The sequence below is a fragment of the Uloborus diversus genome, chromosome 7 (assembly GCF_026930045.1).
Source record: "Uloborus diversus isolate 005 chromosome 7, Udiv.v.3.1, whole genome shotgun sequence".
Classification (NCBI taxonomy): Eukaryota; Metazoa; Arthropoda; class Arachnida; order Araneae; family Uloboridae; genus Uloborus; species Uloborus diversus.
In genome coordinates this window covers 72,670,073-72,682,673 of record NC_072737.1, presented here as the reverse complement: position 1 = coordinate 72,682,673, position 12,601 = coordinate 72,670,073, and the positions used below count along the sequence as shown (strand labels likewise).

General features: G+C 34.0%; 2 protein-coding genes across 6 annotated transcripts in view; one reads left to right on the top strand and one right to left on the bottom strand.

Moving 5' to 3' along the window:
* LOC129225924 (3-hydroxyisobutyryl-CoA hydrolase, mitochondrial-like) overlaps positions 1 to 12,601 on the bottom strand; it is a 131,981-nt gene that overhangs the window by 75,436 nt on the left and 43,944 nt on the right. For all 5 annotated transcript variants that reach the window (XM_054860462.1, XM_054860465.1, XM_054860461.1 and 2 more), the window contains one exon: positions 6,151 to 6,229. In XM_054860462.1, coding sequence (XP_054716437.1) covers positions 6,151 to 6,229 — 79 coding nt within the window. The remainder of the gene's footprint in view (positions 1 to 6,150; positions 6,230 to 12,601) is intronic.
* On the top strand, positions 8,457 to 9,227 carry LOC129225926 (uncharacterized). The gene has a single exon (XM_054860466.1). The coding sequence runs from the start codon at positions 8,457 to 8,459 to the stop codon at positions 9,225 to 9,227; it is 771 nt and encodes a 256-aa protein (XP_054716441.1).

The window sequence follows — 12,601 nt, the reverse complement described above, 5'->3', positions numbered from 1 at the left end:
AGTTAATATAAAACTCCTTTTACCTCCAAAAAAAAAAAAAAAATACTCTAAAACTAAGGAAAATTGAAAAAAAAACTTGGCTGGGCCTTAAAAAAAAAATTGGTACCTATAGGGAGAAAACGGAGGTCATATACGGATTCAGGGGGTCATTTTACATGAGAATCAGCCGATGAAATGTCAGGAACATTTTGAAGGGTTTTTTTTGCCGAACAGTGTAATTGAGTGAATAAACGAAATATACTATTTCACTTTGTCCCATTCACCTTGCCAATATTAGAAATACAAATAAGTTTAAAATTAACTGAAAAAAGTGAAAAATACCGCATTAAATATTAGAAGGTCTCAATTAATATTTAAATTGTTAGTAACAATAATTTTATCATTTTATTCTTACAAAAATAATTTTTGACTTACATCAAAATATTGCAATATGAATGTCCTTTTTTGAAAATTGCCATTACTATCATTAATTTTAAGCTCCAGATGTATTTCTTTCCTGACTAGAATAGAGTACATGTGCTACTATATAGTTAAAATATTACAAGATTGTTGGCAGTAAAAGTAATTGTTTCACCATTTCACTTTGCCCCACATTCCCCTACAGTCTACAAATAAATGTATAACTCGTAATTAAGCGTATGTTTGTAAAAAAAAAAAAGCCTTTTTCTTAATTTTATTTTAGGTAATGGTTTACCCGGTTGTAGAAGAATGATAGTTTCAAGCATTGTTATGTAAATTTTTTTATGTGTATGTATAAAGTTAAATAAATTCATTTAAACATATTGTGTTTAATGACTAGATAAGTTTGATAAACTCAGTTCAGTGTTATGTGTGTAAGTTTGAAACATAAGTCCAATGCGTATTTTAAATTTAGCTGCATTAGTTAATGAACTCGATATTAACTGTCTGATTGAGTTAGATATGAATGTATGGCATTTAGTTGCCATCTTTAGATTAAATGCCATACGATAGAAACTAAAAAGAGTACTCAACCAGTCACGTCTCAAGAACCGAAACGACCACACAATTTTTGCACCAATGATTTTTCATACACAAATCATTTCTATTTTGAAGCAATTAGTTTGCAATGTAAGAACAATCCCAACCTTAGTATTACATGTTGCCTTTCAATCAATAATAAAAGCCATTATTAATTTCAGAATCCAAACCGCACCCCTTAAAAACAAGCACAAACTTAGAAGCTTATACAAAAGGTTTGTACTCACCTTTGGCGGGAGGGGGGTAGGGGATAGAAAAAAGGCAAATGAATGGAATTGCAGTTAGATCTCATTCGGTATTATCTTTTCCACAGCTCATGTTTTAATGTAGTACATTTTTTCCTCATTCAAGAAATAAAAAAATGTTTTGAATAAAGTGGCTACTAATGGTAAAAAAAAGGGCTACTAAACTGAAAGTGTATGCCAGCCACTGACGACTAAGTAATTTTTTATTTATTTTGTTTTTCGCGAACGCTTTTCTTCCTTATGTAAGAAACTAAAACTAAAAATAATTAATTGATAATTGTCAGTGCCGGATATACGATTTTTCCGAGCTAGGTCAAATCTTGAAACTGATGCTCCTACTCATTCTCCTTCAAGTTTTACATTGAGTTTCAACGAACCCCCCCCCCCCCCACACACACGGAAATAGAACAAATTTGATGTCCCCCAAAAACTCTCTCACTGGAGCAAGGGTCCCAACTCCCCCCTTCGCCCCCTAGATCCAGCACTCATCGTTTTAGTTAATATTCAAGGAAATAATTAGTCATCAATGAATTCCACTGCACTTACATTTTTAAAAGAACACAACTAATGTTTAAGGTCATTGATCAGATACCAAGCAATAGATCACTGAATAGCAAAGTAGCACGAATTCAAACAATAAATGCAAATTTATTTTGATCTTGAGAAAATAAAATTTTTGAAAATGAAATTTATGAAGCAACAAACTGACGTTATGTGAGCCTTTGTTTGTACACTTTTGATTACTTTTTACAGTATGGATTAGCTTTGAAAACTAAAATATGGAAATTAATATTTTAAATGTATGCTGTTTCTGTACTAAGTAATATTGTGCACTACATTTTCCTGAAACCTTTTTATTTGTAAACATTGTTCGTGTGCAATTCTGCTGTAAGCTATTCAATTACCTTGGAAATATCATTGTGTTTTAAATTTTCATAGTAGCTATGCTGATTAATAATTAGATTCTTCCAAAGCCTAAACCATCATCAGCCTGCAGTCTCAAAATGAACTCGAATTTAGTGCATATTTATAATTTCTAAAAGCTACTTTTATATTTGTGCGGTAGGTATCCTCGGATGATATTAGTGCGAAGAAATTGTTCTAAAACGCATTTTAGAAACTGTCCCTATATGTGTGCCACAAAATGTTCTGTGAAGTGTTCAAAAACGTGTCTTTAACGCGATCCTATAAGTGCTTCGTATGCATGATTTTTTTCGTTTTATTCTTTTTAAATTAATTTTCAAAGTCGTGTTGATATTCTGGCCCACGTAGAAAAAAAAAAGAGAATTCAAGAAGCGTTACTAAACGTTAGAAATTAATGCAAATTACGCAGTTCGTAGTTCTAAGCAGCCAATTCCACAATGTTGAATTCGATATTTATCAATTCTTTATAAAACTGAATAATAATTGTGGCCTGACAAGAGCAACAATTAATGCTAGAAAATTTAATTATATGGCATTATGAATTATTGTCAAAAGAGGATGATACTTCTTTGCCTTGCTTGGCTAGCGCTAATTGTTTTGCATTTGTAGCTGAGTTATTTTTCTCAAATTGCCGAATCAGTTAATTTTAAATTTTTCTGTTCGGTATGTTTCTAATTTCTGAGTTATGAATTAATTATGTCATGTTATGCAAATCATCAACAAAATTCTCACGGATATATGATGGTAGTTTTCTTTTCAATTGATCTACCATTATTTTTACTTATTGAATTCTGTTAATCTTTCTATCATTTTATTCCACTCATGATAAAAAATAAAAATGGTTTAACTAACATGCGCGGAATCTCGCCAAGGATACCTAGCTCGCACAATACTAAAACTATAACCCTAAACAAATTTGGCGAAACCTTTCAGCTGAGAATAAAAGCAATAAAATAAATTCTTTCTTGGTTAAACATTTTTCATTTCGTTCTACAATAATATATTCAGGAAAATAATTTGCATACTGTCCATTCCAACTATATGCTGCTACGGGCACTTACCGCTCCTACTTGCAGTCCTTGAACACGTTATTTTGCACTTTTACTTCCAGGTTCCCCTCCCTATTTTGATAAAATCACAGCAGATCCGACGCATGCGCAAATTGGCGCTAAGTCTCGGCTTAGGAAAACAAACAGTACCCATCATTAATAACCACTATAAGACTTTTTTTTTGTCGCCTGAAGCAATGCATATTTTGGGCTCTCCAAAATAGCCTGAATTCCGCCTTAAAGACTTCAACAGCGAACTTTTTCTCAGATCAATCCCAAAACGTCTCCTTTTCATCTAATGTCTCCAAAGATTACCTAAAAAAGATCACCCTGCGTTTTAAAAAAATTCCAGGAGAACCTATTGATCCCAAATATTACAAAACATAACTTAATAGCAACTTCAATGTTGGAAAAATCTCGGATCGTTTCCTTTCCTACAACATTACCAAATGATGCCTAAAACTACAGGATTTTTGACATGGATTTCAAGGATCATGCCATTGATACTGGTTACGTTGGCATGAAGTCGCGATAATTTTGACATGCAGTAAAATAACTTATACTACAGCAAAATGCTTAAAATGATACATAAAATGGAAAAAAAAATCTTGCATGTTTAATCAAAATTATAATAGCAGAAATACCTAAACTAAGATGAAAGCAAAGTAAGAGCGCCTTGAAATAAACACGTTTTAACTATAGACTAATTATGAGTCAATGGTTTTAACTGCACGGAATTCAACTGATGGTAGCCATCTTTGAAGTCTTGTGGCCACTGAAAAAACAACATACTGGAAAAGTATTCTTATACATACTAGAAAATCGCACGTCAAGGTATGACGGGTGAAAATTGCTTCTACATTTAAGCGAAATGATTGCCTTTTTGGTAAAATTTTAACCCTAACTCCGGTACCCTAAACTCCAGTAGATAGCGTTAATTTTGAACCACTTTCGTTTCTTCTTTCTCTTAAAATGGCAGTCTTACCAGTTGAACAGTTAAGTTACCGGATCGCGTTCAGCCGGGTCAAAATTAAGCCTTTCCCTGCATGTCAAATATTATTAAATTATAAACAACTTACTGAATTTTTGGTGCTTCAACAATGAAATATGACGATCATTTGAACTTTGAAGAATAAATTGCATAGCTTACATTAATATTTTATAATAATTTGTATTTTCTTTACAATTATTACTACTTTTTTTTTTGATGGGAAATATGTTTTCTGTGAGCTGGCCTCATTATAGTCTATGTCTAGTTTGACATCATAGTCTATGAACTGGTTTTACATTTACTTAACGTAAGAAAAACATTGATTTTTATCTTTGTGGCTAAACTGTAAAGTAAAGTTTTATCAACAGTTGTCTCCAATTAATTCAGATAATACGTGATAGGATAAAAAAAGCCTTCATCTCGGAACAACAAAATTTGACTTAGCACCATCAGCGTCTTTAATGATAAAATTAATGTGTTCAATATACTTAAATAGCAAGAAAACATTTCAGTCGTGTAAAGCTCATGTAACTGGTCATGGATGATTTTCATTTTCTTGTAGTAGTGAATACAAAATTTTCTCCAGCTTTTGTTACAATTTTAGTTTTAATGGCATATTTTAGAAAAATTTAAGCAGGGGAATGTGGGGCAAAGTGAAATGGTGAAATGTTTACTCTGCTTTTAGTGCCAGCTATCTAGAAATATTTTAACTATGTAATAGCATATGTAGTCTAATCTAGTCAAGAAAAAAATACTTCTGAAAATCAAAGGATATGAGGATATAATAATACAGTAAAACCTGTAAAGTTGACCACCCTTGTAAGTTGATCAACTGTCCATGTTGACTGCTTTTGTCAGGAACGGAATTAGTCCTATCTCATATAATAAAGGAAAACCTCTGTAACTTGACCACCTCTCTATCTTGACCACTAATGCACGCCAAATTTGGTTTTAAGTATTCTAAAAAACCCTTTGTAAGTTTACCACTTGGTTTGTTTTTTTAAACTTTCTTCAGAAAATTATTTTATTTTGCCCCTCACTCTGTGGGTACGCAGATCTGGACCTGCTAATGAGTAAAGTTACATGTTTCTGGTGCAAGCGATTAAGAGATAGGACACTTTATTTTTGCCTTTATGAACTGAGAGAGTCGCGCTTATTGCTCTTTCTGCTGTAATTAGTACAATAAAGGCTTGAAAAAGAAAGTTAGTTGAACTTGAGATTAATAAAAAGTATGAAATATTATATTAAAATTAATTGAAAAATTAGAAAGCCAGAGAAAATTAGTCGGCACATATGGAATTCCTAAAACTACAGTGTCTAATATAGTTAAAAACAAGGAAAAAATAACAAAATGTTTTGAATAGTATTTTTAATAATTGTTTCACTTTCAATAATGTTAAACAATGAAAGTGAGTTGAACAGAAAGAATAAGGTTGAATTACTCAAAAAATGAATACATAGTGCTAGAAATGACAAAAAAAAAATCATTACCGCCCTTTATAAGTTGACCACCTGTCTAAGTTGACCACCAAAGTACTGCACCGCGAGTGGTCAACTTACACAGGTTTCATTGTACAAGCAATTTTCAAAAATTACTCATGTTGTATCAATTCAACATACAACATTCAAAGCATAAAATTGATTCTCTTATTATATCAAAAATGAGTATCAACCATATTGATACTCGTTTCGTAAAAAAAAGTGAACATTTTCCAGATTTTTTTTTACAGGTAAACATTCACTATTAAAAATAAAAAATAATGTTTCAATGCAAGTTTTATTATTTAAAAAAAAAATGTTCTTTCTTTATGAACCGTAATTTTCAGAACAATTTTCCTATTTGTTCATTTTGGAAAAAAAAAAAAGTTATCTTAACCCTTTTACTTTGTCCCACATTCCCCTACTAGTGAAGTTTTACAAACATAAAAATTTCATATCAAACCAATAGCAACTTCAGGCGTAGCGCAGACGGTGCCCTCAGTGCATATTCTATAAGTACCATGCACGGTAATTCCAACTCCCTATTAGAATGAATGAGAGAGAAAGGACTTCAGAATTATAATACTTTATGCTGCAATATTACAATTTGAGTGCAAGATTTTTTTTATATTGAAAAAAAATCGATGCATCAATATATGAATATGCAAAGGTTTTTTTTTTTAATCTTTTTTTAGATGTGAAGATGAAAAGAAAGGAAATACACTGATTTAATTTGAAATGTATTCTGTCATTTGATGTGCATAAGTAAGCAATTTCTTTTAATTTGTCCTTGTTGGTTTTCAATTTCAGTTCTAAAGGATATTTTCGCATAAATTTCAGTTAATTCGTGAGGAAACAATTTGCACACACTGAAACTTTCATACTTAAAGAAAGATCTGCTTTTTTTTCCGATAAACTGTTCTCGAACTTTTATATTTAGTAAGAATGTCGGTAATTAACGTTTAAAGAATAGTTTTTTTTAAACACCTTTTTTACCTAATGTGTATAATAATAAATCTGATAATAACAATATTTCCTTTGGTCCCGGCATAATTGTAATTTAACTAATGTACTTATAATCTGCCTATAACTATAATCATACTTCAGATGCAGATATCCGTGCTCCAAAACAATAGACTATGCCATTTTTTTTTCGAATACAAAAAACTAGTTTGTTAAAGTACCACCACGTTTTATATCTTAAAAACTACATCCAATTATGAAATAACAAATGATATATGCACACTGTTAAGAAATAATTTCAAGAAAATTGGGAGAAAAGCTAAACTGGACAGGCCTCCAATCGATAATGGATCATAACAAGTAGATGCGATAAAAAATAGGGAAATTTTTGGCAATCATAGTTGCTGTTTTTGAAAAAGGAAAATTATGAAAATCGTTGTAGGAAAGCGTAAAACGGACATCAAACAAAAGCGGTTGAACGTTGCCAACTGTGGCCATCTTGACCAAACTTTATTTACGAAAAGATGTTCCTAAAATGGTAATAATGATATCTTTGCGTAGTATGTAAACGCATTTTCAAATTTGCTTTGAATTAGAGAAGTTAAATTGATAAATGTTGAGATAACTTTTCATTAAATTATCACTATGCCTCTAGATAGATCTTAAATTACTCGGATCAAATAAGATTTTTTTTTTAAATACTACAAAATATATTATATACACACGATTAGTAAAAGTTAAAATGTCTGATTGAATTTCCAAAAAAAGGGGGGTTCCTGGAAGCCTCGAAACAAGTGTATTCAGTATTCTTTTTATTCTTCTAAAAAACGTTGGATATTTCCTGTTATGACTATAACAGTATTTTGTTTAAGTTCCAACAGTATCATTATAGACATGTTTTACTGCATATATGCACAGTTTGACTATACATATCCTGTATATAGTTTGATCCTGTCTATTAAAATCAAGAGCCAGGGATCCTCCAGTACGAGGACATTGATACTGTGGGAAACCCATAAATTCATCAGATCAGTTCACGCAAAAGGAGAAATCCCAATTGCGCAACTATGGAAACCCCAATTGCGCAAGTTAAACTCCCACAAGGCTAACTGAGAATCAGCACTGGCAGTCAGAGCAAGATTTTCACTGGAAGAGTGAACGTGCGAATATGTGTATTAAACAATGATCTACTAAAACCGAGTCATGTAGTGAATATACTACCTCTGACATAACCACTATCACCACATAATGGTGACTCTTCAGACTAAACACCCAATTCAACAAAACTAAACTTGTGCTGCGTTTTCGCCCAAAAACTCAAAAAAATGGATTAAATTGTGTGATGAAGCTGAGCACAGCATCTTCAAAGTGTTCCAACCGAGGAGAAATGCCAAAGCAACAGTGGGGAACTTTTGCTTTCAAGGTCGCAGATAAGTGCAATTTCTGTAAATCATTTCTCTGTGCTTTGCATTTGATTCGCGTGGAAAAGTAGGTCACTTAGGTGCCCCTTTATTTCCCTCAACTTCAGTTTAAGCTCTCTTGGGTTTTTTCTTATGATAAAGTCGAAGAAAATGTTTCACATGCATGTGATTACTGTTCGTATTCATGAAGTGTTATCTTTAAAAATATAGTAGGCTTGATAATTTTTAACTTCGCATTTTTGAGTTGTATATATGTCGCGTTTGTGATTATAATGCCGAATTCCCATTAACAGTATAAATTACGCATTTATGTTATAGTACTATATTTATATGTATTAATATGATTCATTCAATGTCTGGACCTAAAGAATCTGAACCTTGCACCATGTCTGAAATAAGTGCAGTACAAATACCCCAGTACCATAGATCAGATCCTAGTTTATGGTTTGTGATGTGCGAAAGTACTTTTGAACTTGCTACTCCAAAGCCCATAACTGATTCGAAAACAAAATACAATTACGTAGTTGCACATTTTCCTCCTGATACAGCTTCTTTAATAAGAGATGTATTAATGAAACCAGATAAAACCGATCCTTATTCCCATATTGAGAAAGAACTTATAAATCTGTCAGGGGAATCATCCCAACAGGAAATTCGAAAGTTACTTTCAGGGGAAGAATTAGGTTCTCGCAAACCATCTGAATTGCTACGGAACATGAAACGTCGCGCAGAAACTTTAAATGTAGCTGAAAATTTGATGCTGGAGTTATTTTTGCAGCGTTTGCCATCTTCAGTCCAAACAATTTTAGCTGCAGTTTCCGAACTTACTTTAGACAAAGCGGCAGAAATTGCCGATAGGATCATCGAAGTTCCACTATCTCCCACGGAGACTTTTGCAGTGTCTAATAGAAGTGAACCAACACTTGAGACTAAATTACTTCGCGAAATTGAAAAGTTAAATAAAAGAATTGATCGTCTTTCCTATTCTCGCGGTCGTTCGCCCAATCGCAGAAACAATGGGTCTCGCGAAAGGAGTGTCTCTCGTAAGCGTGATTTTTCAATTTGTTGGTATCATAGACGCTTTGGAGAAAAATGTAGAGAAGAAAAATGCGTGAAACATTGCAAGTGGCAGGGAAACGAAACGAGCAAGGAATAGCGGCGACTTATTCTTTGCCTAAGGAATCACGTCGCCTGTTCATTCGTGACCGGACAACGAATATATCTTTCCTGGTTGACACAAGGTCGGACGTCAGTTTAATTCCTGCTAATATCTACCAGAAACGAAATGCTACACAACAAACCCTTACAGCAGCAAATTCTTCCAACATTAATGTTTATGGTCAGAAAACCTTATCGCTGAATCTGAATTGAAGACGAAACTTTTTATGGACTTTCCTGATTGCAGATGTTAGTTCACCTATTCTTGGAGCAGATTTCCTCCATTATTTTGAATTGGTGCCAGATCTCCGCAATAAGTGTCTGAGAGATACGAAAACAAAATTGCAATCAGCAGGCCGAATTAAAGATTCGAAACTACATTCGGTTCAAATTTCTCTTTCTAGGGATACAGAATATCATAAATTGTTGCGAGAATTTCCTGCTATTACCAAATTACCTAATCCACATCAAACAGTAAAACACAATACTGTTCACCACATAATAACAAAAGGTCCTCCCGTAGTAGCCAAACCTCGAAGGTTAGCTCCAGATCGTCTTAAAATTGCTAAGCAAGAATTTCAAAATATGATGCATCTAGGACATATAAGAACTTCGAAAAGCAACTACGCTTCGCCACTTCACATGGTTCCTAAGAAAGGAACTTTAGAGTGGAGACCAGTTGGTGATTTTAGATCTCTAAACTCTCAAACAATAAAAGATAAATATCCCATCCCTTGTGTTGCTGATTTTACAGCTGAATTACACGGAACAAAAATTTTTAGTCGAATTGACTTAATAAAAGCGTACCACCAAATTCCTATTCATCCGGACGATATTCACAAAACTGCAATTTGTACTGCTTTTGGCCTATTTGAAAGTACAGTGATGCAGTTCGGCCTCTGCAACGCGAGTGCTACATTTCAATGTTTTTCAGACGAAATTACTCGAGGATTACCAGGAGTTTACGCCTTCGTCGATGATATACTAATAGCATCTAAAAATCCCGAAGAGCATCACCAACATTTGAAAAACATATTTTCAAAATTAGATGAATACGGTCTCTGTATTAACGTGCAAAAGTGCATATTTGGTGTGTCAGCTATAGACTTCTTAGGATTCAATCTTTCCGAAAACGGAATAAAACCTCTACCCGATAAAGTACATTGTATCCAAAATTTTCCCAAACCAGATAGCTTAACCCAGTTGCGTAGATTTTTAGGTATGTTCAACTTTTATCGATGTTTTATAACCAAAGCTGCGCATATACTTGCTCCTATAGTACAACTTTTTAAAGGACATACAAATAAAAAGAAATCTCATTCCAAGGTTCGCAAAGCGGCAGAACTTTTTAAATGGAATGAAGAAGCAGAAAAAGCCTTTATTGACGCGAAAAACGCGATTGCTAAAGCCACTCTTCTGAGACATCCCATTCCAGGAGCTCAACTAAGCTTATATGTAGACGCCTTAGAAATTGCTATAGGCGGAATCTTATCTCAACTATCGCATGGACTGTGGGAACCAATAGCCTTTTTCTCAATGAAACTAAACAAAAATCAACAAAAATGGTCAACCTATAATAGGGAATTGTTCGCAATTTACTGTGCTATTAGAAAATTCAAACACATGCTAGAGGGCAGAATTTTTGTAATATATACAGACCAAAAGCCACTTACTCATGCTTTTAAACAAAATCCAAATAAATGTTCCCCAAGACAATTACGCCATTTAGATCTCATTTCGCAGTACTCCACAGACATTCGGCATGTGAAAGGTTCAGAAAATGTGGTATCAGACACACTCTCGCGAATCGAAGTTGAGTCGATTACCAAAGCTGCAAATTTAAATTTTAAAGAATTTGCAAATGCACAGAGAAGTGATCCAAAAACTAAAAAATTTCTCGAAGACGATACATCTTCTTTAAAATTGGAGTTCAAACCATGCCAAACTGCGGACTGCAATTTACTTTGTGATACTTCAACAAGTGTTCCACGTCCATTCGTTCCTGTTTCCTTTCGTAAACTAATATTTGATCATCTGCATAACATGGCACATCCAGGAATCGCAGCTTCAACCAAGCTCATCTGTGCGCGATATGTATGGCCTAATATGAAGTGCCAAATTAAGCAGTGGGTGCAGTGCTGTGAATCATGCCATCATGTGGTGGTGGTGGTTATGTCAGAGGTGGTATATTCACAACATAACTCGGTTTTAGTTGGTCACTGTTTAATACACATATTTACACGTTCACTCTTCCAGTGACAATCTTGCTCTGACTGCCAGTGCTGATTCTCAGTTAGCCTTGTGGGAGTTCAAGTGGCTGCGCAATTGGAGTTTCCACAGTTGCGCAATCGGGATTTTTCCTTTTGCATGAACTGATCTGATGAATTTATGGGTTTCCCACAGAGTATCCCCCCAGTGACTGAGGGCTGTTAACCCAAAGGAACGATTTTTTTTTTTTTGGGAATCAACATTGGAAGTCATTTCATATTGTTAAAGAAAACATAAGATACATACATATATACAAAAATAATTGAAAATTTGAGATTGATATAAATGTATATACAAAAATCTTTCACTAATACTTTGCAGTGAAAAGAAGATATATTAGGTTATATAAGTTGCTAAGTTTTTTCGAAAATGTACTCGTCTTCCGTATCTGGTGACATATTTTGCAGGTTCGTTTGTAGGTGTTTTATTGATTGTTTTTAGTTTTGTAGTTGCTGGAGTTGGAGAATGGACAGTTTCCGGAATTACATGAGCCGGTTTAACGCGGTCAAGAGAAACAGTTGTGCGTCGACCATTGATGTCTATTGTAGTTGTTTTCTCCGTTTTGTTTAGCACTTTATGAGGACTAGTATATGGTTGATGTAAAGGTGGTTTCACATGATCAACTCTTAGAAAAATATGCGAAGATGATTTTAGCAACGGATGGATGTAATACTGAACGGTGCAATGCGCAGATGTCGCAACAGGATTCAGTTGTCTCATTCTGTCACGAAGATCAGTTACGAAATCCGAGTCACATGCAGGAGTGACTGTAGGGTCGATTATGTCACAAGGAAGACGTAAGGTTGTGCCGTAAACCAGTTCTGCACAAGAAGATTGCAAATCTTCCTTAATGGCTGTTCGGATACCCAGAAGAATTACGGGTATTAGTTCTGACTAGTGCTGGGCGATGTTGCAGATATTAACATCGCGATACATCTCCAGTAAACATCGCGATATTCCGATACATCGCGATATTTCGATGTATTTTCTTTTCATTAAATCAAGGGTGTCCACAAAGGGGGAGGGGGTGGGGTAAGGCGCAAGGCCTGCAAAAGCATGAGCCACATAAAAACACCGAAGATTCATTTTAATTTCATATTTTGG

Excerpts from the sequence above, each read along its gene's own strand:
- LOC129225926 (XM_054860466.1), top strand. The coding sequence starts at position 8,457 with ATGTCTGAAATAAGTGCAGTACAAATACCCCAGTACCATAGATCAGAT.